The sequence below is a fragment of the Podarcis erhardii genome, assembly GCF_964252035.2.
Source record: "Podarcis erhardii genome assembly, chromosome: 4".
Taxonomy (NCBI): Eukaryota; Metazoa; Chordata; class Lepidosauria; order Squamata; family Lacertidae; genus Podarcis; species Podarcis erhardii.
Genome location: NC_138508.1, coordinates 153,791 through 177,575, shown reverse-complemented (window position 1 = coordinate 177,575; position 23,785 = coordinate 153,791). Strand labels below are relative to the sequence as shown.

Genomic DNA, 23,785 nt, shown 5'->3' with positions numbered 1-23,785 from the left:
CTAGCAGCTCTGCTGCTGCTCCAGCACTAGAGGTCATGTGCCTCTGGGCTCCCCAGCTGTGGTGGGTGAGATAGGCCTCTCGCCGGAGCCAGCAGCACGCTTGTGGTTTTCCTTAAGTTACCCTGCTCCACGAGTAATCGCCTCCACACATCTTCTCGGTGGAGAGACGACCCACTGGAATGGGAGAAAGAAAGCAGAACAGATGCAATGGGTGCGGCCGGGGGGTGTTCTCATTGGCATCAACTGAGGCCACCCTCCACGAGCTGCAACGCCCATCGCCATGTTGCAGCACTTGAGTTAACGCGTGGTTGGTGGCCGCGGTCACAGGACAGGGGAGGCTCTGAGGCAGCTGCTGAGTCACGCAGAGCCACTTGGCTGCATGCGGGGGGCGGGGGCTGTTTCGCACAGCTCCATGCCCTCCTGAAGTGTTTTTGCCTAGTGGGAAAAACTGTCAACTGTGACGGTGCTTGACTGGGCAGAGAGGGACTTTGTGAGTGAGTTTTGGAGGGCCTGGACTGTCGCCTACCATAGAAGGAAGGGCAGGAGTCACGCCTGCTGCCCAAACGTACCACTGCCACCCCCCGGCCCCAAAGTCCCCCTTCTCCAATAGAATGGTTCAAAACCCGGGGGGCACTGGAGGATCGCTACAGCAAATCCAGATGACGGGGGGAGGCTGACCTCCAAGAGGCCAGTTCCCTCTGGTTTCCCCAGCCCAGCACAAGTAACCAAAGAGAAAAGCAGCTGGAGCTGGAGCAACTGACCCGGGAGCAGGCAGGGCTTCCACCCACCTCCCCCCTGCAATTCCCGGCTGTTTTGCTCCTGGATGAGGGCCAAGCGGGCCCACCAAGTCCAGCAACCTGTTCTCTTGGGGGCCAGCCAGATTTCCCCACAGGGGAAGAAGCAAGCGGCCCCCAGGCACCAGAGCCCATCTCCCCTGGTGTGGCTTCCTGCAAGTGGCCTTCAGAAGCCTCGCTGACCTTGGCTTCCCCACACATCACGGGCAAAGCTGGACGAGCTTGGCTGTCCAGGAACATCACTGCCCTAGTGCCAACAAGACGGAGGAGGGAGGCCCTGCCCAGGCCATTCCCATTCTCTGGAGCATGTGCAGAGGGCAACTAAGATGAACTGTTAGGCATGCTGAGCCTGGAGAAGTGAAGACTCTCAGGAATCATGGACTCTTACGAGATGGAAGGGATCCCAAGGGCCATCTCAAAGAGAAGAACAACTACCAGACTTTTAAAAGACATCTGAAAACAGCCCTGTGTAGGGAAGCTTTTAATGTTTGATGGATTACTGTATTTTAGTATTTTGTGGGAAACCGCCCACAGTGACTGGGGAAGCTCAGCCAGATGGGCAGAGTATAAATAATAATGTCAGGAAGTTTTTTCAAATGTTTAGTCGGAATCTCTTTTCTTGAGACTCCTGCACTGCAGCTGGGTTGGACTAGATGACCCTCGGGGTCCCTTCCAACTCTCAGATTCCATTAAATATCACCACCTTTGCCTTCCACATGCGCCACAGGAATGCTGGATGAACTTCAAGACATCTTCCTTATCCCCCCAGGTGTCCAGGGACATCTTTGCTTCAAATACACCCCCCCCCCATCTTTCATCAGAGCTGCTCCCCTCCTCCTCCTCCTCCAATGCAGAAGGAGCGAGAGGCGGGGCAGGGAGCTCAAGAAAGGGAGAACTTTAATGGTGCGGCAGCCAAGAGGAAAGAGAAGCAGTCCAAGAGCGGATCCAGGGGGCTGGGGCAGGCAGCTAAGTGAAGTAGTGGGGCTTCTTGACGTTGATGCCGTACTCGGAGAGCGCGGGTGCAAGGTCCTCCATGGTGAGGGTGTATTTCTTGTCCTGCAGTGGGGGAGGGGAGAGGGAGGGGCGTCAGCTGGGCCTCCCACCTGGGCACCTCAAGGGAGAGTTGTGGAAGGGGCCCCCTGCGAGGGGGCATTTGAGGGACCTCACCTTGCTCTTGTTTCGGGAGCTGCCAGAGGCCGTCCCCTTCATCTTGCAGTGCTGCAGAGCGTCGTTGGCAATGTCGGAGATGAACTTCTGGGCAGCCAAGGAGATCAGGCGGATGCTGAAAGGGGAGATCAGAGGAGGGATGAGGGGAGCGAGTAAGAGGTGGTGTGGCTGAGCCCCAGGATGGGTCCCTAAGAGCCACACGGGGCCCCTAGAGGAAGGGGCAGTCTATCTGTCCTGGGGACGTGGTCTATCCCCCCACGGCTCCACTTACATGCGCGGATCGGAAGCTTCGAAGCCTGCGCGGTTCAGGTAGTAGCCCGTGACGGCATCTGGGATCTGGAAGGGAAGCAGAAGGAGGACGGTTCAAGAGGGAGATGATGCCAGCAGGGGCCAGCGAGGCGGCCAGGGGCCGGGCGGAGAAGGGGGCCTCACCGTGGGCGTGTAATCCTCCAGCTGCAGCAGGAAGTCGACCAGCGGGGCGCTGGAGGCGGGAGAGGAGGCCGGGGCGGCGGAGGAGGCCGAGGAGGCCGAGGCGGCAGCGAGGGCGGCAGGCTTCGAGTCCCCGTTGGCGGCTGCTCCGGGCGGCGCGAAGATCCCGTTGGGCACCGAGGGCGCCGCCTCCGCGGGATGTGCCAGCAGTGAGGACGAGGAGGAGGAGGAGGAGGAGGAGGAAGAGGAGGAGGAGGAGGAAGAAGAGGAGGAGGAGGAGGAGGAGGCACCTGCGGGGAGAGAAAGGGATTTAGAGGGGGACCCTGGGCGAAGAAAGGGAGGGAGGCGCCCCTCCCCCTCCCCCCACTGCCCTCCCCTCCCCCCCTGCCCTCCCCTCCCCCCCTGCCCTCCCCTCCCCCACTGCCCCTCCCCCTCCGCCCCTCCCCCCCATCCCCCTCACCGGCTCCTCCGGCTCCGGCCACGGCCGCCACGAGCCCTGGGCTGCCCTTGGCGCTGTCTCCCCCGGCGGCGGGGAGGGGGACGGGGACGGCCGGGCTGAGGTCGGGCTCCAAGCCGCCGCCTCCGCCTCCGCCTCCGCCGCCGCCTCCGCTTCCCCCGATGGCGCTCATGGAGACCCGGGCCAGCAGCGTCGCTCCGAGCAGCTTCTGCGCAGGCGCCGCGAGCCCCGCCGAGAGGGAGGGGAAGACGGTCCCGGAAGTGGAGGGGCGGGGCCTGAGCGGCGACCGCCGCCTCCTTTTCCGGGCCGATCTTCTATCTAAGGCCTCCGCGCAGACGCCACTTCCGCTCTCCTCTCCGGGGCGGGGCTGGGGGCGTGGCCTCCGCGGCAGCCCGGGCGGCCGAGTTGGGCTGCGGAACTCCCGGCCACGAGAGAGGCGGCGGCAGCAGCAGCAGCAGCAGCAGCGGCGCCCGGCAGCCGTCCAGGGCGGAGTGGGCCAATCCCCGGAGGAGGAGGAGGAGGAGGAGGAGCGGGCTCCGCTGGCCGGGCGAGGGGATCCGGCGGGGGCGGACGGGGCCCTTTGGGCTGAGCCGGGGGCGCGCCTGCGCTGCTGCTTCTCACGGGGCGGGACTCGAGCAACATGGGGAAGAACGGAAGGGGTCCCGACCCCCCTTGCGGGTTCAGTCCCCTCCGGGTTCAGCAACTGCAGGTGGGCCTGAGAGAGACCCCGGAGCCAGTCAGGGAAGGCGAGGCTGAATTTGAGAGACCCAGAAATCAATACACCACAGGACAGCCCTGATGGGGGCAAGTCTCCAAAGTCTTTATTTATTGCTCTGCTTTTGCATTCACACCCATGAACCCGAGACACCACAAATCTGTTGTTTTCAAAAAAAGAAATCACAACCATATAAATCCATTATTGGAGGAAGAATATCCGTGTTTCCACGTTGAATGGTCCAGTGCAAATTAGGGGGTGGGAATGGGGGAAGAAGTGCTGCCTCCATTGACCTTGGAGCAGGAGGGAAAGAATGGGGGGGGGGGCTGCCTGGCAAAGATTTCCCAGGCAATGGAGGCATTGAACTGGGCTCCCTCCACCCAAAAATCCCCCAACCTGCAAATGGTGCCCAAGTAGTGCTGGCAAAGCGGTTCCTGCAGGTGGGGCAGGATCGGGGCCAGGACCCAAGCAAGGCCTTCTGCTTAGGGAGCAGCTGTGGCATAGAGGAGAGGGACTGAGCTGGCGTTGCATTTTGTGGGCCCCCCATGAGTGGGTCCGGGAGACACAGCGCCAACAGAGGGAGGGCAACCCCCATCCTCACTCCAATGAGGTAGTTTCCAGTTGGAGCTTGTGAAGAACTGATCAAGAGCATTGGGCTATGGAGTTAAGTTTCCTAGAGGCAGGACTTCATCCTGAGAGTATGGGGAGGGGGGTACATCACACCTTTAAGTGCAGAAAGGCACACCCTGTGACCCCTCCCCCTACCTGATTTGCCAGTAATGGGACTGCTCCTGTCTTGCTGTAGATGCACAGTTCTCACATTTGCTAAGAGAAACACCACAGCTCTTTCCACATCAAGGTATTTCACATGCAAGCACGATTTAGACCGTTAGCTTTTAGTTGCACCTTCTTCTCCTCCTGACGTACCACTATAGATTTACAGAGATGAATGTTTGCATATTTCTGCTTCCACTGTCTTTTCCGTTAGGCTAATGCACACTTTTTGGACCTGCAATGGAGGCGGGGGGAGGCCCTCTGAAATGCCCCCTGCCTCCATCTTGCAGCCTGAGATTCCCAACCCACACACTCCTTCCCCTGAGCAGATGTGGCTTGGGCTGCTGGACAACAAACAAGACCTCTCCACTCCCCCGGCTGTTGAGTGGCCAAGCGCCATGGATGTGGCCGCCAGTGTGATGCGGCCGCCTAGCCCAGCAGGGCAGACAGGAGCTCTGGGTAGTTTGGCGTCCCCCAGCCGGTGACGGGATCCCAGGAAGGAGCCGCGCAGAATCCTTGGCCCTGCACAGTTTCATCTAGACACGAGTAGTGGCAGCCCGAGGTCACCTGGGAGGAGGAGAGAGGAAGAGCGTGTCGCCTTTGCCCCATGCGGCAAGCAAAATGCTGCTGTGTTGCGTGCACCCCCTCCCCACACCCCGCTGGCAAAGCCAAGGACCAAGCTGCCTCAGCAGGATGCGGCCCCAGCCCCTTCCCACACTCACGTCATAGAGGGCAGTGCTGTTCCCCTTCTCCTGGAGCCGGTAGAGGGCGGGGTTGAGGAAGCCCAGGGGGGGCTGCCCTCGCTGGAGGCGCCGGTCGTTGATCAGAGCTATGATGCCCCCCACCACAGGAGTGGAGGCCTGTCGGGGGAGAAGAGGCAGAGTGAGGCCCAGCACCCGCAGACGGCCCTGCCCAGGAGCGGGCACCGGGCGGGCAAGGCTCAAGAGCCTGCAGGCAGCAGCCTCACCGAGGTGCCGGAGACCCAGGGCATGGGAATGCGGTTGGACACCACCCAGTAGTTGTCGGAGAGCGCGGCCAGGTCTGGGTAGGCTCTGCCCGTCTTGTTGTAGTAGCTGGAAGGTGGCAGCTTGGAGGTCGTGCTCAGGAACCGCCTCACGGCTGTTGTCTGTTGAGGGAGAGACGTGAAGAGGAAGGAGGCAGAGCTGAGACGGGTCCTGGGTGAGGGATCCCAAGTCCCACCTGTCTGGGAGGATCTTTCATTTCTGGACTCTCGGGGGGGCGGGGGGCTTGGCAGCCCTTCAGGGTGAGCTCCTGAGCTTCAAAATTCACCACCACAGTAAAAGCCATTTATGCAAATGTTCACAATTTTAAAGAAGGCTTGTGGCAAGGAGTTCCATAGTGGATCATGGAAGACCCCAAAGGGCCCAGGAGCTGCAGACTGAAACCTGCCATGACTGTGCCAGCAGGGAGCCACGATGGCACCTTGCGAGTGGCATGGGACTCACCTGGTACTTTGGCATTGGGAAGACATTGCTGAAGCCTCCCCCGCTGATGGAGTCTGTGACCTCAGCACCGACCAGGAAGGGGTGCTGGAACGACGTCCCCCCACTGTGGTCACGTATGGGCTGTGGGCACAGCAAGGCAAGGCGTCACAAAGGCACTGACAGACCAGGGGGTCCCAGCCCCCCAGGATGACTGGCAAGACACAGGCAGCCCTCCAGCAGCTCCCAGTGTGGCAGAGGGTGGCAGAATGCAGCCCCCTCCCCAAGAAGATTCTGCTTCCATTAAAGGGCAGGTAGCAGAAGGAGGGCTCCCCTGCCAAGCCACAGGCCTAACCCAGCAAGGCTGCAGATTTGAGATCTAGTATCTGCTGCAGAGTCCCTGCATTTTGGAGAATACGCAAGTGGCTGACTGCCCTGGTTTCAGAGAAGGGCTTGGAAAGGCAAGAGCAGGTCTGCATCAAGCTCAGGGGGATGCGGAAGGGCCAGGCCTCCGTGAGTGGATGTGGGTCAAGGACCCCCCTCGCCAGCCCCACCTGTCCCTGGCGGCGCCGTCCTCTCCTCCTCTCACCTGGAGGCTGGGAAGCTGGGCCGGAAGGTGTGCTTCCCTCCGCGGGCTGACCGACAACCTGCTCCAGAGTCACCTGCAGGGAAAGGGCAGCCAAAGACTTGCAAGCCACTTTCACTCCCTCCCCAAACATGCTGACCTCCCCCCGGGGGCTCTGACGTTTTTAATTATACGTTTGGAAAACTGCCTTGCAATTGTTTTTGAAATTAACCAGTGAGGTACAAATACTTCAGATTAATACATTTTGTAGTAAATGTACCAAAGCAGCCTACAACACAACATTAAGGGATGTTTAAGCTATACTATGTATTAAAATAAGAAACTCTGAAAGCGCTTTAACACACAATATAAATCACAGCCTAAGACCACAAGCTTGCCAAGGAGGACAATAAAATGTCCCAAGTCAACAAAAATCTTGCCCCTGCCTTCCTCCTACCAGGTAGGCAGACCCACCACTGAGAAGTTCTTCTGACTGGAGGAGATGTTCACCCAGCCAACAAAGAGATAGCCAGATGCATCTCCCTTCTTGGAGCAAATTTCAAAGGCAGGTGCCACAACCAAGAAGGCCCTGCCCCTCACAGGCTTCCCTTGACTGGGCACAGTGGCAGAGCAGGAGGAACATGGAGGCCAAAGTGCCATCAGAGACAGGAGGGGAACCAAAGGCTGCCTGCCTCCACCTACCTGAGGCAAAGAGGATGCTCAGGCCTCGTGCGGCTGCCTTCATGAACTCCACATTGACCCGCTCCATGTACGCCCGGGACAGGCTGTCCTCGTCGTCGCCGTAGCTGACCGTGTGCACCCAGGGCAGGGCAGACATGTTGCTGAGCACCAGCAGCCACTGCAGGAAAGGCTCCTGGCTCTCATGCCTCCCTGGGGGAGGCGAGGGGAGAAGAAATATCAGCAGGGCCCACGGGAGCCGACCTTGCACAGGAAACAGGGAGAGGTGGGGTGGGGGGCAAGCCTCCAAAATGTCTGCCTCGTCCTGGGATGGGTGAAAGGGAGACGGTCAGAGCCCGCCAGCCTCCCAGCACCTTCCAGTATAGCACTCAGCCCCGACTGGTCCCAGGATGAGGGTGGCGCAGAGAAAGCAGCCAGGCAGCCCCATCATAGGGGGTTCCTGCCCCACCCCACTTCCCAGGTCCCCTGGGAGAGGCAAGAGAGAGGTTGGAGCCCTGCCCCTTGGGGGGCTAAGGAAGACGGGGAGCCAAGCGTGCTGGTCAGTACCACCGTTGCTGAAGACCCAGGTGGAGATGTTGGCCCCGGAGCTCATGATGTACTCCACGTCCAAGCTGGCTTCCAGGCCGGCCTTGCCCCAGCCCTGGCGCCCGACCACCTGGTCCACGCGCAGATGGTGAGGGAAGCTCTTCCCAAAGAGACCCATGAACTCCGCCAGGTCCGCTTGGTGGAAGTACTGCTCCAGGAACTGGAGGGGAAGGAGAAGAGGCAGGCGTGGGGCACCCCGACCCAGCACACCTCATTGCCAGGTGCCGCTCCCCTGAGGGCGGCTGGGCGGCAGGGCTGAGGGCAGCTGGCCCCAGGACACTGAGGGAATGGAGAGGCTGCCGGGGGGGGGGGACGGACGCCCCCCAGTTACCTGGGCACAGGCCTGGCTGTTGTTGCGGGAGCTGCCCACGTCCTTGTCAGTCAGGTTGTACCGCTGGCGGATGACAGCCGGCGTCACCCCCAGGTGAAAGGTGGACAGCAGCGCTTTCCCGGCAGTCCAGGCCCTACTCACTGCCTTCCTCTCAGCAGGGAAGCGGTGAAGACCCCCCACTGAGATTTGGGAGGAGGAGGAGGAGAAGAAGAAGAAGCAGAGGGTGTAGTTATCCTGGGGCAGAAGGAAGGGGGCACCTAAAGCAGATTTTGCTCAGCCCAAGGCTCAAGGCTAACCGGGGGCGGGGGAGAGATCTGCTCAGTCACGCCCGCCCTCCCTTCATCACCACCCACTTCTTGGCAGGGCAAAGAGAAGATCAGCTCCCCCACTCCTATGGGGGGAGATATTTGCCTATTTCCAGGGCCAGACACTCCCCACCCCCGACGTTCCCTGGCAGTCTGGGCTTATGCACACGAGGGACAGAGTCTCCCCTGCTGCCGCTCCCAGTTTCCCCAAGGCTTCCGTACCAAAATCCAGGTGCTCTGCCAGCTCCTCTGCTAAGGTGTAGGCAAAGGGGGACCTCACGACGCTTCGCTCCCCGTTGACGTAGCGCTGGAACTGTGCCCCCGGGAGGAGCTGCTCTGCCGTGCTGCATGGAGAAGCCTCGGTCAGGTTCAGCTGTGGGGGGAGCTCAGGGTGCCTTCTGTGCCCTCCCCTTGCCCCAAGAGCCCCCACGCCCCAACTCACCCGGCTGGCACCAGGCACTGCAAGAAGTCCTTGGTGCCCACCTCTGTGCAGTCCCAGATCCCATGAGCCTCCAGCCACTTGTGAACGGCATTCAGCGTCTGCGGGGAGGGGGCGACCAGGGCCTGCACCTCCGCCAGAGACAGGAACCGGCCTGCGAGACAAAGGGGAGCGTGAAGGGAAGGAAGGAGACTTCTGGTGGCCCACCTACCTCAGAGGGTCCCAGGGGCCTCCCTCCACCCCCCGACTGTCAGGGGAGCTGGGCAGCCAAGCAAGAGCACAGTCTTCCATCGCTGGTTGCCAGTGGCTGCTCAGTCTGCCCGCTTCCTGTTGAAGGTGCCACTTCTGGTCCCCCTTGACTGACAGGCTTCCCCTGAGAGCCCTGGGAGCAGCAGCAGCAGCATAGGAATGGGGCTGAGAGCTCTGCTAGGGACTCCTAGGCTAGCCAACTCCCCCCTCTCAGGAAAAAGAGTTCCCTCAGGACACAGGAAAACCACCAAGATGGTCCTGTGGTGTAAAGACATCCTTGGAGTCTGCCTGCCTGCCTGCCTGCCTGCCTTCCTCCCACAAACCCTATGAGCTGCTCCTCCCTGGGAGCCACCAGAGCACCCAAGATTGTGCAAGAGAAGCTGAGCAGGAAGTCCCCAGGGCCACAAACCCCTTGCAGCTGCAATCCTTGCACACAGGACCATGTCCCGCTGCGCTCAGTAGAACTCACTGCCTGGGAGACATTCCGAGGGCTGCAGTGCGAGGGGCTGCCAGCCTCGGCCTCCAAAGTGCTGCAAGGGAGCCCAGGAACAGTATGTGCCTACCTTAGAACAGTGTTGTAAGGAGAACCCTGTGCAGTCTGCCAAGGACACATGAAACGTCTGGCTCTCCTGGCTGTACTGAGAGATCAGGGAAGCCCCAGCAGGAGGGGCAGAAGCAGGGGGCAGAGAGAGAAGGGGGCCATTACCATACTCTGGAGAGTCTGGAGAGGAGACTCGCTGCACCAGCTCCTCCAGGAGCCCCACATTCTGCTGCCGGAGGGCGAAGGTCAGGCTCAGCGCCTCGGAGGCAGCCACTCGACCCAGACAGCTCCATCCCTCCGGGATCCTGGGAAAGAGACACGGCTGTCACAGGTGGCACCAAGCTAGCAGAGAGCGGTGTGTGGGCAGCGGAGGCATGAGCGGTGCCCACGTCTGGCAGCGCCAGCCAAATCTAGCTTTTCCCCTGCACCCGTTTCACAGAAAAGGAGACCGATGGGGATCCGGCAAGCTCAGCTGGCAAGGCCAAAGGGGGCTTCCGTCCCCCAACCAGACCCACCCCCTAATAATAATAACATTAGTCTTGATAGCCCCCCCCATCTGGGGGCGGGTCCTTCCTGCCAGCCGGACCCCCACCTCCTCCGGGCCGACGGGCGCTTGGGGTCGGCGGCTGCCCATCTCCGCGGTCGGCCTCCCTCGGTCGAGCCCCGGCTGGGAGACGCCTCCTTCGCGGGAGACGGGCGGCGAGCAAGCCCCGAGGGGCCCAAGCGCCCGTCGCTCGCCGCGCTCCTCCTGCTGCCCCGACGGCGCCCTCCGCCCCAGGCCCGGCCGGGGCCGCTTACTGGAAAAGCTGGTCCGGCTCCGGAGCCCACCCGAAGGCGGCGGCGGCGGCGGCGGCGTCCAAGCGGAGCAAGGCGGGCAGCTGGAGCAGCGCCAGCAGGAGGCACCTGCACGGGAGAAACGGGACGGGGGTGTCAGGCAGCGGAGCCGGAAGCGTCTGCCGGGGGGGGCTTCCTCCTCCCCCCCCCGCGCCCCCCGCGCCCCCCGCGCCCCGGTACCGGCAGTCCAGCAGCCCCATCGCAGCGCAGCCTCTCCCTCGAGGCAGGAGCCCAGAACTGAGTCACGTGAGAAGCTGCCCGTCACATGATGGCGGGGGAGAAACATCCAGATCACGTGGCTCGCCCGCTGGGCTGCTTGGAGCTGGCTGCACTCTGTGCGTGCTCAGAGGCCACACTGGCCGCCGGAACCGACGCCGGGGCGGGCGAGAGGGGGCGCCTGTGGACCCCCCGATTGATGCCCCCCCCCAGCCTCGCCCGGGGGGACGCGAGGACAGGGCTCCTTAAAAAGAAAGGAAAGCGCGAAATGTGAGGAGGGGCTTTCCAGGAAATCTGCCAATCGGGAAAGGAATAAATCCAGCAGCCCTTTTGATGGCCCTCTCTGAAGCATTCGCCGGATGAGAGCTCGGGCGCCTTTTCTGTCCGGGCGGCAACGCTCGCCCTCGGGATCCTGACGGGGAGGAAGGCGACGAGACCCCACCTTCCCCGCCACAGTTGCACCACACGTGGGCAGGGGCTCATTTGGGCACCCGCCAGGGCCACACCGAAGGCCCGCGAGATGCCCAGCTGCGGTTTGAGGGCTATTGCGTGACTAACTTTGCTTTTTAGCACGCATTAGAAGTGTGTGGGGATCAGAAGGGGGTGAGATGAAATGGTCCCCTGCAGGAGCTGTCACAGTGCTGCCAGGGGCACCTGCCCATCGTTCGCATTCCCACCACATCTCTTGGGAAAGACAGAGGAGCCCTCGCCTCGTCTGCAGGCCCGGCAGAGAGTGGTCTGGTGCTCTTCCTTCCAAAGCTCTCTAGTAAGAAGCATCGCCTGCTGCGGAGTAAACACAGGCCCATGGGGGGAATCAAGTGCTTTGTGGAAGGGGGACTGGCATCCGTTTCAAGGCTGGAGCCCAGATCCAGGTTAGAGCCACAGCCTCAAAGGATGAACACTCCCCCCAGGAGCCCTCCTGCTTCACACCAGTCTCTCAAGTTGGGTTGGTGGGAGGGACCTGCAGAGGAAGAGCCCGGCCGCTGAGCAAGACCAAAGGCCTGCCTGGTGCAGCTCCGCGTTCTCTGCATGGCCGGCCAGACGTCTCTGGGAAACCTGCAAGGGGGGCCTGTGCTGTTCCCAGCAAGTGGTGTTCAGGGGCATCCCAACACCAGACTTAGAAGTCATGTTAGAACGTAGCGTTGTGGGACACGGGTGGCCCTGTGGTCTAAACTACTGAGCCTCTTGGGCTTGCTGATCAGAAGGTCGGCGGTTCAAATCCGCGCAACAGAGTGCGTTCCTGTTGCTCTGTCCCAGCTTCTTCAAATTTGCAGATGACACCAAACTGGGAGGGGTGGCTAACACCCCAGAGGACAGGATCACACTTCAAAACGACCTTGACAGCTTAGAGAACTGGGCCAAAACAAACAAGATGAATTTTAACAGGGAGAAATGTAAAGTATTGCACTTGGGCAAAAAAAATGAGAGGCACAAATACAAGATGGGTGACACCTGGCTTGAGAGCAGTACATGTGAAAAGGATCTAGGAGTCTTTGTTGACCACAAACTTGACATGAGCCAACAGTGTGACGCGGCAGCTAAAAAAGCCAATGCAATTCTGGGCTGCATCAATAGGAGTATAGCATCTAGATCAAGGGAAGTAATAGTGCCACTGTATTCTGCTCTGGTCAGACCTCACCTGGAGTACTGTGTCCAGTTCTGGGCACCACAGTTCAAGAAGGACACTGACAAACTGGAACGTGTCCAGAGGAGGGCAACCAAAATGGTCAAAGGCCTGGAAACGATGCCTTATGAGGAACGGCTAAGGGAGCTGGGCATGTTTAGCCTGGAGAAGAGGAGGTTAAGGGGTGATATGATAGCCATGTTCAAATATATAAAAGGATGTCACATAGAGGAGGGAGAAAGGTTGTTTTCTGCTGCTCCAGAGAAGCGGACACGGAGCAATGGATCCAAACTACAAGAAAGAAGATTCCACCTAAACATTAGGAAGAACTTCCTGACAGTAAGAGCTGTTCGACAGTGGAATTTGCTGCTAAGGAGTGTGGTGGAGTCTCCTTCTTTGGAGGTCTTTAAGCAGAGGCTTGACAACCATATGTCAGGAGTGCTCTGATGGTGTTTCCTGCTTGGCAGGGGGTTGGACTCGATGGCCCTTGGGGTCTCTTCCAACTCTATGATTCTATGATTCTGCCAACCTAGCAGTTCGAAAGCATACCATTGAGAGCAGATAAATAGGAACTGCTGCGCCGGGAAGTCAATGGTGCTCTGGCCCCCGTCATGGTCCTCCATGCTCCAGTAGCGGTTTAGTCTTGCTGCCCACATGACCCAGAAAGCGCCACACCCCTTAGCTGAATTTGACTGGACTTAACCACCATCCAGGGCTCCTTTACCTTTACCTGTAATGCATGGGCTCCTTGCGTTCAAGATGGAGGCCCAGGAAAGGGACTGATCTCTGCCCAAGATGCCAGAGATCTTCTGCCAGTCAGACAGCCCTGGGCTGCAAGGGCCAGCCAGCTGATCCGGCCAAAAGCAGGGCTCCCCTGCACCCCACACCTCAGAACACCCTGCTTGGTCACAGGCTACTGCTAGACACATTGCAGCTCTCTGAGCTCTGAGAAGCAGGGGCTGCCCCAGGTGCACCTGCATGGTTTGGAGTTTCCGTCACACGCGAAAGAGGCACACCTTCCCCCTGCCTCTGACGCCCAAGGTGCATGTCACCAGCACCCATCTTCTTCCTGTGACTAATTTGTTTTGAAGTGCTTTTAAGGTTGCTTATTAAATTGTCGCAAGCTCTGACCTGATGGTGAAATAAGAACAACTCCTCCAAGGACACATCCTGCATCCCAGCTGCTTCCTTCCAAAGGAAGTCCTTTGAGGCTTTTGACGTTGATGAAACACAAAAGGATCCTGGCTGCAGGATCAGAGGAGCAGCCTGTCCCATCAAGCATCCTCTTCTCACACCAGGGGAAGCCTGGAGGCAGGACGTGAGCACCGAAGCAAGGCTCTTCCTTCTCCATTTAGAGACGGGGAGGCTGTGGCCCCCCAGAGGTCGCAGTGCCCAACACACAGGCTGAGCATAAGTGGAAGGGCCCCGGAGATCCTGCTTCCCTGCGGAGCTTCCAGGGTGAGCCCTGGAGGTTTTTTGCAGAGAGAAATGCAGCCTTCCAGCTGTCCCATTCTCAACTCAGTCTAAATGCTACGGCTTGACATCATTTCCCAGTGGATACTGAGGAAGGAAAGACAAAAGACGTGGTCCCTTTTCCCTACTCCTAGCTGTTTGTTTCCGAGGCAACACACTGTCCCAACTTACACAACAAAGAAGAACCGTAGCAAACTAGGCCAGTTGACTTGAAATCAGCCCCTCGCTCTCCTCCTTCGGGTCTTGTTCGACTGGTCTTTTGCCCACACAAGTGAGAGCAGGGACAAGAGGAAGGGCGAAGAGGCATCCCGACAGCCCAGGGATCAGAAGGGTGTTTACCCAAATGTCTTCAGCCCGTGGGCAGACTCGGGTTTTAGCAAATGTAAGGCAGAAGAGAGATGCAGATAAAGATGACACACACCTGAGAGTTAACTCTTTTTTAGCAAGAGAGATAAACAGCAGCTTCCGCGGTGCTCTGGATAAACATGCTCACACACTTCCAGGCTCCAGGCCTGGCCCACAGGTCTGGGCCCCACGGAGCACTTGCAGAAACAGTGGGGCAGGACCTCAGACGGCCATCCAGCCTCTCTTTAAGAACTCCAACCTTCCTTTCGCGGGAATCGCTTCCACTGCTGAACAGCTCTGACTGTCGGAAAGTTTTTCTGAGTGTTTAGGGGGAGCAACCCGGTTCCTCCGCTCTCTCGGGTGCCCTCCAGCCGCTCGCCCCCCAACTGCCGACAAAGGCTCGTGCTCGGGGCAAGCGCTGAGCGGAGCCTCCGCCCCAAGCCCCTTCGCAGCTGGCGCGCCTGCCCCGCGGCGGGGCTCCCCTCACTTCCTGGAGGGCTGCGAGAGGCGGCGCGCCCGGCTGGGTTCGGGGGCTCCAGAGGGGCGCGGAGCTGCCGAGTGAGAAGGGATTCCCCGGGTCATCTAGTCCACCCCCGCCAGGCCAGACTCGCAGCTCAAGCGTCCAAGTTCACCCGGAGTTCACGTCTGCGGGCCGCTCTGGCTAATCCTGCCAACTGGCCGCCGCGGGGAGCTGAGCCGCCTGATTAGGCGCATCTGCTTCGGGGCTTAGGCTAAGCGGATGAAGCCCGGCGCCCCCAAAGCTGAGCGCGCGACGGGGCGGGAGCCGGGACCAGGCGCGACCGAGGGTGGCGCGGGTCGGGAAAGCCCCGGTCCGCCGTCCTGTCAGGGCCTCCGGAAGCAGCCCCGACGCCGACCCCCTTGGCCCGCTGCGCCGGTCTGGGCGTAGAATGGGGCAGCCCGAGCAAACGGCACTTGGGGGTAGAGAGGGGTGCTGGAGGGAACAGCCGTCCAGGAGGAAGAGCGGCCGCTCTCGCCAGTTCGTCGCCTGAGCAGCCACGGAAGCCCCGTCGGGGGCGATCGGGGGCTACGAGCCGCCACGACTGTGCCTCGACTCTGCAGCTAGAGGCAGCCCCGCTTCTGCCGGCTCGTGGCTGGAAGCACAGGAGGGGCGAAGGCTCTTGGCTCGGATCCTGCTTGCCGGCTCCTCTTGGGAGCGTCTAGTCGGCCGCTGTGAGGACAGGTTGCCCGATGAGATGAGCCCTTGGCCTGATCCTGGACCCGAAAGCTCTTCCGAGGGTTTTCTGGCCCATTAAGCTGCCACCCACAAAAGGGTCCTCCCGCCCCCCCTAAGCGGTTGCCTTGGGGGTGCGGGGCCCCGTCTCATCCCCTCAGCCCCCCCCCCCCCCCGCCAAGAAGACGAGTCCTTACAAACACGGTGTGGTTTATTAAGGCATTACTTCAAAAAAATTGGCACTTGGATCTGGTCCCTGCTCAAAAGGAGGGGGGGGGCACCCGGGACTTATCATGCTGCGGATGCTCAGCAATACAAAAAGATACAAAATGCTGGAAATAGGAAACAGATTACAATAAATAAAGAGAGTCTGCCAGGCTGGGCTGCAGTCAGGGCAGAGAGGACGCCAGAGAGGGAGGCTTCAGGACGGGCCTCATGGGGTTAAATGGGCACGGGAGGGGGAAGGAGGGCCACCATCCTCGCCCGCTCAGCTGGGGTCTCCTGTGCTTGTCCCTCAGAAAGGCCTGGGCCCATGGTCTTGTGCATGCAGGCAGCAATTCTGCTGGTAGAGCTTTTCCCGGCCTGGAGAGGAAGTACCCTCGGCCACCCCAGGCCCGCTTGCCCGCCCCCCCTGCGCAGGAGCCTTCTGGGAAGCCTGTGGGCAAGGAGCAAACTTCCTGCCCCTGCCATGCTTCCTGGGCTTCTTCAGCTTCCGGCCCCCTGTGGCCCCTCAAGCTCCTTGTCATGCTGGAGCTAGTTGACCAGCCTGGCAGCTGAACTCTTCCCCTCCTGACACGCTAGCTTTCTATCTGCAGGGCATCTGGCCAGACGCGATCCCTCTTGCCAGCACTGGCAGGGAAGGGGGGAGCAGCTGCTTGGCATCCAGAAGATCCTGGGTACAAAACTTGGCCGCCTCTCCAGGGAGGCCTGGGAAGTCCCCTGCCTAGGCAGCTGCTACCAGCCAGAGCTGGATGGGTTCAGGAGATGGCCGCTCCCTCCGCTTGCCTTATTCTCATGTATGTGCCTGTAGGGCAGAATGGGGGTGGACAGACAGGGGTGTTTAATTATTGCTACTGTAGTACCATTCACTCCCCTCACTGAAAAAAGGAAGCCAAGGGAGGAGCACTTAGTTATTGCAAGTCTGCGCTGAGGGTGGGGAGGTATTGCTTTGAAGTTGTGCGGAGTCTGGGATCCCCTGCTTCAGTCTCAGGCAAAGAGCAACGCGGACAAGAAGGGCATTGGTGCTGTATCACCCCACGACCCCCACACCCAGTGCCAAGCTGTCAGAGTGCTGCCCTTCCTGGACAGCACCCAGTGCGAGCGAGCAAAATGAAGGTGCCCTCTTCCTAGGTTAAGATTTGCTTGTGTGTGTGTGTTGGGGGGGGGGAAACCAGCCCCCCAAGGCATGCATATGCCAGTGCAAAGCAAGCAGTGGGAGGAGGGCACAGGACCCCCTGGCACGGAAGGGGAGCTGGTGGCATCATGTGGGACTGTGAAGGGCACAAGTTGCACTTACCTTGGCAGAGAGAGAAAGAGAGAGAGGGAGAGAGAGAGACGCTTTGGTCAGGCAAAGAGGCCCCTCCATGCTGGCTGCCCCCTTTGCTGCTGTGGGGTGCCTTTGAGTCCCATTGCAATTGGAGCAGCAGCATCTCACGGGTCTGGAGGGGGCAGGGACAGCCCTGAGGCCACGGGGGCTTCAGCCAGATGCCCCTTCAGCAGACCCAGCCCAGGCAGCTCGGTGTGCAGGGAGGAGCAGTGCCCCGTGGGGTGGGGTGGGGTGGGGGGTGGAACAATACTGAGGAGGTGGTGTGTGTCTTCCTGTGAGTAGCATCTGTACATGGGGTGGGGGCAGTTGAGGGACAGCAGTGAGATCTGCCACAGGACAGTGGTCCTTGTGCCACGCATGGAATGCCCCCTGGGAGCGCAGCCCATCTCCTGCCACCGCTTTGGCCAGCCACTTGCCTGGAGAGGGATGCTCCAGGAGCGGGGGGGGGGGGCTTGTGCTCAGTCAACACCCTTTGCAGAGTCCCAAGCTAGATGCGGAGCTCGGCCTCCTCAGAGGCCTCCAGGGAATGCTCGGTGCTGATGGCGGACGCCGAGGGCCCCTGGGAGACCCCGAAGGGAGAGACCATGGGGGAGCGAGCAGCCAGTGGGGAGAGTGAGGGGGAGAAGCTGGGGGACATGGCGGCCGAGGAGAGGGAGCCCTCGTGGCTGATGGGGGAGCGTCGCAGAGAGGAGGAGGAGGCGGTGGCCAGGTGGGGGAAGGCCCGCCCCACGGCCGGCTTGGGGGGCACGGACTTGGCGCCCGGGTGCGCCACGGAGGTGATGAGTGGAGGCGGGTCGATGCGGGGCTTGGGCTTGGTGGGGAAGGGCTTGCGCAGGGAGCTCTCGTCCTTCAGGCGGGCGATTTCTGTGAAGACGCTGGCCAGGGGCTGGAACTGGGGGCACCAGTTGAGGAGGTAGTCCCAGTTGTAGCTGCCGCGAAGCTCCTCATCGCTGGCCACAATGGCTGTCAGGGAGCCGTCCACGCACGGCTTCCCATCCTCCGGAAAAGAGTAGTCTTTGGGGGCGGAGGAGACGCTGAGCCCACAGCCGGCCCCCAGGTAGGGGCCGCTGCTGCCCCCGTCATCCCGGTAGAGCTGGGGGGGCTGGCCGGGAAGCAGCAGGCCACCAGGCCCCTTCCGGTTCTTGAACCAGTGAGCCGCATCCAGGGTGGCGGGCTCGCAGGAGACATCCGAGAGGCGGTCCGCGTCCGTCTGGATGCCGGAGTCGGGTCCGCGAGCCACCAGGTGCTCCTGCAGGGAGGAGGTGACGCTGGACATGCGGGGACACTCGTTGATCATGCGGATTTCGTCGTCCTCGGCCGCCTCAGCAGAACCTCGCCCGCTGGAGTGGGAAGGGTCCAGAGACCCGCCCCGGGTGTAGGGGCCGGCCGGTTCCGTGCCATAGCCAGGCAGCGCCTCGTGGTAGAGGCAGTCTCCGCCGGGCAGAGTCGGATCGCCGTGGCCCAGCTTCTGCAAGGAGCCACTCTGCACATGGGCCAGATCCACCTCCTTGGGGCCCCGGCTCTGCCGTGAGCGGACCAGGGCCAGCACAATGGCCACGGTGGCCAGCACCACCACCACACCCAGGGAGGCGGCCACGGCCACCACCAGGAGCAGGTTGAGGTCGGGCACCAGGCCAAAGGAGGTGTGCGTCACGTCCACGGTGACCTGGGCGGAGGCCGAGCGCGAGGCGGGCAAGGGGCTGTGGGCCTGCACCTCCAGCACCATTTCCCGGGGCTCTTGCTTGGGAGGCCCCCCCGAGGGTGCCTGGCTGTCCACGCGCAGGTAGATGGCGCCGCTGGTTTGGTTGATCCCGAAGAAGGGAGACGGCTTGAGGAGCGTGTAGAGCACCACTCCGTCGGGGCCCTCGTCCTCGTCCGTGGCCACCACAGACCCAATGCTCTGCCCCCGCTGGGCACCCTCAGGGACCTCGAAGCTGAAGGCTGGGCTGAGGAACACGGGGTCATACTCGTCCTCCCCGGTCACCAGAACACGTACGGTGGCCGTGGCCGATGTGTTGCCAACATCCGTGGCCTGCACCCGCAGCTGGACGGCCTTTGTGCGCTCAAAGTCAAAGGGCTGCAGCGCATGCAGCTCCCCGGAGCTGCTGTTGATGGCGAAGGCCTCCCCACCCTCGGATGGCAGGAGGGCGTAGCGCAGCTCCCCAAAGGCTCCCACGTCCAGGTCCACGGCCCGCACCGTGGTGACCAGGCTCCCTGGCGGCAGGTTCTCCCGCAGGCTGCAGCTCAGCACCTCCAGGGGGAAGTAGGGGAGGTTGTCATTGATGTCCTTCACCTCCACGGTGATGGACGCCAGGGCAAAGTGGCCGCCTGCTCCGTCTGAGGCCCGTACCACCAGGGTGTGCAGGGCCTGGGCCTCGCAGTCCAGTGCCTTTCCCAAGCGCAGCGCCCCTGTGGACGGGTGCAGCTGGAAGAGCCCGCCAGGGTCCCCGGAGCTGATGCTGTAGCGGACCTGGCCGTGGGCCCCCGAGTCAGGGTCCTGGGCTGCCACGCGCAGCAGCTCTGCCCCGGGCACGGTGCCCTCGCTCACGGCCACGTGGTAGGCAGAGCGTCCAAACACTGGGGGGTTGTCGTTGACGTCCAGCACAGTGAGCAGCACAGGCACCACGGCGCTGTGCTGAGGCACTCCCCGGTCCGACACGGCCACCGTCAGGTTGTAGATGGCCACGGCCTCAAAGTCGAGGGGCTCCACCAGCACCAGGGCACTGGCGCCCCCAGAACGGCCCTCCAGCTGGAAGGCGTGGCCGCTGTTCCCGCTGACAATGGTGTAGTCGAGGGCGGCGTTCTCCCGCGTCGCGTCGGCATCTGTGGCTTCCAGGGTGAGCAGGGTGGTCCCCGGGTGCAGGTCCTCCGACACGCAGGCGTTGTAGTGTGGCTTCAGGAACTGAGGCCCGTGGTCGTTCACGTCCAGCACTTGGATCTGCACCGTGGTCCAGGCCGAAAGGCTGGGCGTGCCCCGGTCGCGGGCCTCCACTAGGATGTCCAGTGTGGAGTGCCCCGGATCCAGCACCAAGAGCTGCGTGGTGAACAAGGTCCCTGGGAGGGCAGAGAAAGGGCAGTAAGGAGGAAGAGGAGGAGAAAGAGAAGAGGAGGAGGAGGAGGAGGAGAGAAAGAGGAGGGAGAACATCACAGAGGACAAAGAAGAGCCCAAGTCCCGTCCCCCCCAGAACTGCCCCTGCCCCTCCAAGGCATCTCACAGGGGTTGCCTTCATACCGTTGGTCTGGTGGATGGAGACCAAGTGGCTGGGCCTGGCCAGCTGGTAGGTGACCTCCCCGTTGGAGCCCGAGTCCAGGTCTGTGGCGCTGAGGGTCAGGATGGGGCTGCCGGCTGGGGTGTGTTCTGGCAGTACAACCTGGGGGGACACAGAGGGTTACCTGTCATTCCTGGGCATTTATTTGCCCTCCAAGGTTGTGGGGGAAACCTGTTGGCATGAGCTGCCCCCTACCCATGGGTGCTCCTGTGAGGAGCCAAAGGGGGAGAAGAGCAGAATGAGGGCAATGAGGAGGGGGTCCGGGGGGGGGGAGGCGTGGTCTCTCCGGCACGTGACTGAGCCATGTTGAGCTGAAGGGGGCAACTCACACCCAGACACTTTTTCATATTTGGCACAAGTGATGCTTAAACTAAAGCAGCAACGTAGCAATTTGCATCGAGGTTTGTGATTGAAGGTGCCGTCGCTGCCCTGCCCTCTGAATCCTAGCTCTGGGCCACTTTTCTGCACTTTCCCACTGCTGCAGAGCTCCCCTACGCAGATCGTTTTGTGCATGGCCTTCTGACGGGTTCTGCCCTGGCTGGCGAAGGACGTGCGGCCCCTGGGGGGAGAAGCCCGAGGGCAAAAGCTGCGCACCTGATACAGGGCCTGGGAGAAGACGGGCGGGTTGTCGTTGACGTCTTCCACCAGCACCGTGACGTTGGCCTCCGTCTCGTGCTGAGAGTCCGAGGCGCGCACCGTCAGTGCATAGCGGTTGCGCTGCTCATAGTCCAGCGGCCCCAGCAGAGTGATGCGGCCCCCGTAGCGCAGGATGCTGAAGGTGCCAGCGGTGCCACTGTCCAAGACCAGCATGTAGGAGAGCTGCGGCCCGCAGTCCACGTCGTTGCCCGTCACCATGGTGATCTCAGTGCCCAGCAGGGCATCTGTGGAGTGGGAGGGAGGGGGTCAGAGCTGGGCCTGCCGGGGGCAAAGGCCATGCGAAGCTGTTTGGGGTTGCCCAGGGGGCATGGCTTCTCCTCCCCATCTCAACGGAGGCCTCTGTGCCAGCACTAAGAGAAAGAAGCTCTGCACTTGCTCAGAGGTGCTCATGTCTTCAGGTTTTGCAAGTGTTTCCCAGGTGACACCCTCCATGCCTGCTTTTGAGGGGAGCCGTGCAGAGAGAGCCCCGCTTTCCCACAGCGCCCCTCCCCCCAGCCAACCAAGGGGGCTTCATGAGCCCTGTTCCATCTACTCACTCTCAGGCACCCGCACCTCCCAGGGGGCAGGGATGGTGGGGCTGTTGTCGTTCACATCCATCACCAGCACTGTGAGGGTGGCAGAGCCCACCAGAGGAGGGTTCCCCCGGTCTGTTGCGGTCAGCACCAGGCTGTGGGCGGAGGGAAGCAGGAGGGTCTCAGGGACAAGGGGGCACAGCTGGCGCCTGCCTGGGGAATGGGGGTCAGGGCCAAGGAGAAGCCCGCTGGGTGCCACAGGGTGCCCCTTCCCCTTTGGCACCCTGTAGACTGGCAGCCTCCAGGAGGCCCCCCCAGGCGCCCCTGCTATTCCAGGGAGCGCATGGCGGGGGCAGAAGAGGGAACTGGCCTGGCCCAGTCACAGACCTACCTTTTTGGGGCCTGGAGCTTGAAATGTCACGGGGCCCCTTGGCAACCAGCAACGAGGTCTGGGCGAGCCCCGTTCTCTTCTTCAGTGACGGAACTGACACCTTTACAACATCTGTGCTACTGACTCTCGGACTTTGGTGTTGTTGAAATATATACAACTTAGACTCCAATCAATGCAGCTCAGATTGGGTCAACTAGACCCACAATTTTTAAGCAATGTGGACTAAAGTTGCTTCTGGGGTCCCTCTGGGATTCAGGGCCCTGAAGCCGAAACTTCATTAGTCTCATAGTAGATATGTCCCTGCCCATCCCCCAATCCCTGCCCTTTCTGTGGGAAACCCAGCCAGGTGGGCGGGGTACAAATAAATTATTATTATTATTATTATTCTGGACTGGCTGCCTCTGAGTTGCTTCCTGCGAGGAATCCCAAAGAGATTCACCACACAGTAGAAACACATCTCTCAAAACAATTAAAAGCAATTACACAATTTAAACACCACCTCTCTCCCTCTTCCCAACATCAACACAGAGCCTCAGAGAGGATAAATGTCTCCCCCTGGGGTCCTGGCGAGGCTTGTGGCCAGAGTCGCCCCATGGCTGGAAGCGGGGAGGCCGAAGGGCGGACTCACCGGGTCTGGGCCCAAATCTCCCTGTCCAGGATGGCCGCTGTCGTGATGGCGCCCGTCTGGCTGTTGATGCGATATAGGCCGTTCATGGGCAGCGTCTGGTTGATGGTGTACGTCACCTGCCCGTTGGGACCCTGGTCCAAGTCATCTGCCACAACCTGCCGTGAGAAGACGGGGAGAGTCTGCCCGCGCTTGGACCTGGCCCACGTGCCCCTCCAGCCCCCCCCAGGACTCCCCCCCCCCAGTGCTGCTCCTGAGGTTCGCCTGGAGCCCCGCCGAGGAGCCCGCCAGCCCAGAGGACCCCTCCCACCTGGATGACGGGGGAGTCGTAGCCCTGGGCCTCCCAGATGAAGGCCACGTAGTTGGGCAGCCGGAAACGCGGCCGGTTGTCGTTGACGTCCTGCAGGTTGACGTTGACAGCCATGAAGCCGAAGGAGGAGGCTGACTCTGCCTGCAGGACCAGGCGCAAGCGGGGGCTCAGCTCAAAGTCCAGGCTGCGGGGATTCTGCACCGACACTAGGCCTGCAGGGGCAGAAGGGGGGAGATGGGTCGCCTGCGCCACACGCTCTCCATGCAGGGAGGGTCCCTGGGGAAGCCGTGTGGTGGGGGCCCCCCTCTCCCTTGAAGGCAACTTGGGGGCTGCTTGGGTTGGCATGTGGGGCCCTCCTTTGCCATGGAGGCCTGCGCTCTACGTCTGGCAAGGGCAGCGAGAAAAGCTGGACCCAGGTGGCCAGATCCAGGGGGGAGAGGCCTCGCTCCGTGGAAGTGGCACCCTGGAGCAGGACCACATCCAAGTATGTGGTGGAGGAGAAGGGAGCCAGGAAGGAAGGAAGGAGGCGGCCCCACAAAGCCTTCAGCTCTCACCTCCTCCAGGACAAAGCAGGCTTCCAAGGGGGCCTTTTGACCCAGCGATGAAGCCGCCTGAGAACAACGTGGCCCAAGGCCTCTCCTCACGCCCCAGGGGGCCTGTCTGACCCTGCCCTCGAGGGCCCCTCCGTACCTGAGCTGGGCTGGATGCGGAAAGCGCCCTTCTCATTGCCGCTGACGATGCTGTAGGTGATACGGCCTGAGGAGCCGGCTGTGTGGGCGGCTGGGGTGCTCAGCACGGTGGTGCCTGGAGGTGGAGGGAGCCGGGGGGGGGCAGGCCTTTAGAAAAAGAACATCCACTTCCAGAAGGAAACCTGCTTTGTTGTTAGTGGAAGATTCAGGACAGATACCAGCAAGCACTTCTTTGTGCAGCACAGAGTTAAACCACGGAACTCCCTCCCACAAGAGGCAGGGATGGCCACCAACTCGGATGCCCGTGAAAGAGGTTTAGGCAAATCCATGGAGGGGGAGGGGGGCTCCCGAGGCCCACTAGCCAGGATGCCTGTGCCCACCTCTTGTGCTCCGGTCCTGCTTGTGGGTTTCCTAAATAGTTATTAATATTAATATTAATATTCAACCCTTTATCAAAAGATCCCAGGGTGGTGTGCAACATTAAGGACACATTTTATGGGCAACAGGATGCCAGGCTCTGAGGTTTCTTATGCTCCCTTCTTAAAATCCTCTGGGACACACACACAGTGGCCTTGGTGCTCCCACTTATGGGCTGGGGACAGACAAGGCA

At 61.1% G+C, this 23,785-nt stretch overlaps 3 protein-coding genes across 5 annotated transcripts in view; all 3 read right to left on the bottom strand.

The window, feature by feature from the left end:
• Positions 1 to 1,674: 1,674 nt before the first annotated feature.
• Positions 1,675 to 3,076, bottom strand: TAF10 (TATA-box binding protein associated factor 10). Its single transcript, XM_081859217.1, has 5 exons — positions 2,851 to 3,076; positions 2,394 to 2,680; positions 2,233 to 2,297; positions 1,962 to 2,076; positions 1,675 to 1,850 (listed from the first exon to the last, which is right to left on the bottom strand). Exons 1-5 carry the CDS (start codon positions 3,017 to 3,019, stop codon positions 1,761 to 1,763), a joined length of 726 nt encoding a protein of 241 aa, XP_081715343.1. The 5' UTR covers positions 3,020 to 3,076; the 3' UTR covers positions 1,675 to 1,760.
• Positions 3,077 to 3,643: 567 nt separating this feature from the next.
• On the bottom strand, positions 3,644 to 10,578 carry TPP1 (tripeptidyl peptidase 1). Its single transcript, XM_081859197.1, is given in 15 exon segments — positions 3,644 to 4,651; positions 4,707 to 4,903; positions 5,059 to 5,196; positions 5,304 to 5,462; positions 5,803 to 5,906; positions 5,909 to 5,922; positions 6,368 to 6,440; positions 7,046 to 7,234; positions 7,589 to 7,787; positions 7,959 to 8,137; positions 8,486 to 8,607; positions 8,706 to 8,856; positions 9,658 to 9,797; positions 10,291 to 10,395; positions 10,507 to 10,578. Coding segments are annotated over 14 exon segments (1,731 nt in total). The 5' UTR covers positions 10,527 to 10,578; the 3' UTR covers positions 3,644 to 4,651; positions 4,707 to 4,765.
• Positions 10,579 to 15,867: 5,289 nt separating this feature from the next.
• The window catches only part of DCHS1 (dachsous cadherin-related 1), a 41,477-nt gene continuing 33,559 nt past the window's right edge, over positions 15,868 to 23,785 (bottom strand). For all 3 annotated transcript variants that reach the window (XM_081859976.1, XM_081859975.1, XM_081859977.1), the window contains exons 15-21: positions 23,177 to 23,290; positions 22,487 to 22,698; positions 22,180 to 22,334; positions 21,185 to 21,315; positions 20,586 to 20,872; positions 19,955 to 20,093; positions 15,868 to 19,776 (exon numbers count right to left, since the gene is read on the bottom strand). In XM_081859976.1, coding sequence (XP_081716102.1) covers positions 17,210 to 19,776; positions 19,955 to 20,093; positions 20,586 to 20,872; positions 21,185 to 21,315; positions 22,180 to 22,334; positions 22,487 to 22,698; positions 23,177 to 23,290 — 3,605 coding nt within the window. In that variant the 3' untranslated portion in view covers positions 15,868 to 17,209. The remainder of the gene's footprint in view (positions 19,777 to 19,954; positions 20,094 to 20,585; positions 20,873 to 21,184; positions 21,316 to 22,179; positions 22,335 to 22,486; positions 22,699 to 23,176; positions 23,291 to 23,785) is intronic.

Excerpts from the sequence above, each read along its gene's own strand:
- TAF10 (XM_081859217.1), bottom strand. The coding sequence starts at position 3,019 with ATGAGCGCCATCGGGGGAAGCGGAGGCGGCGGCGGAGGCGGAGGCGGA. Across the intron at positions 2,681-2,850 it reads GGCCGGAGCCGGAGGAGCCG|GTGCCTCCTCCTCCTCCTCC; the intron begins GTGAGGGGGATG and ends CTCTCCCCGCAG. Across the intron at positions 2,077-2,232 it reads GAAGCTTCCGATCCGCGCAT|CATCCGCCTGATCTCCTTGG; the intron begins GTAAGTGGAGCC and ends CTCCCCTTTCAG.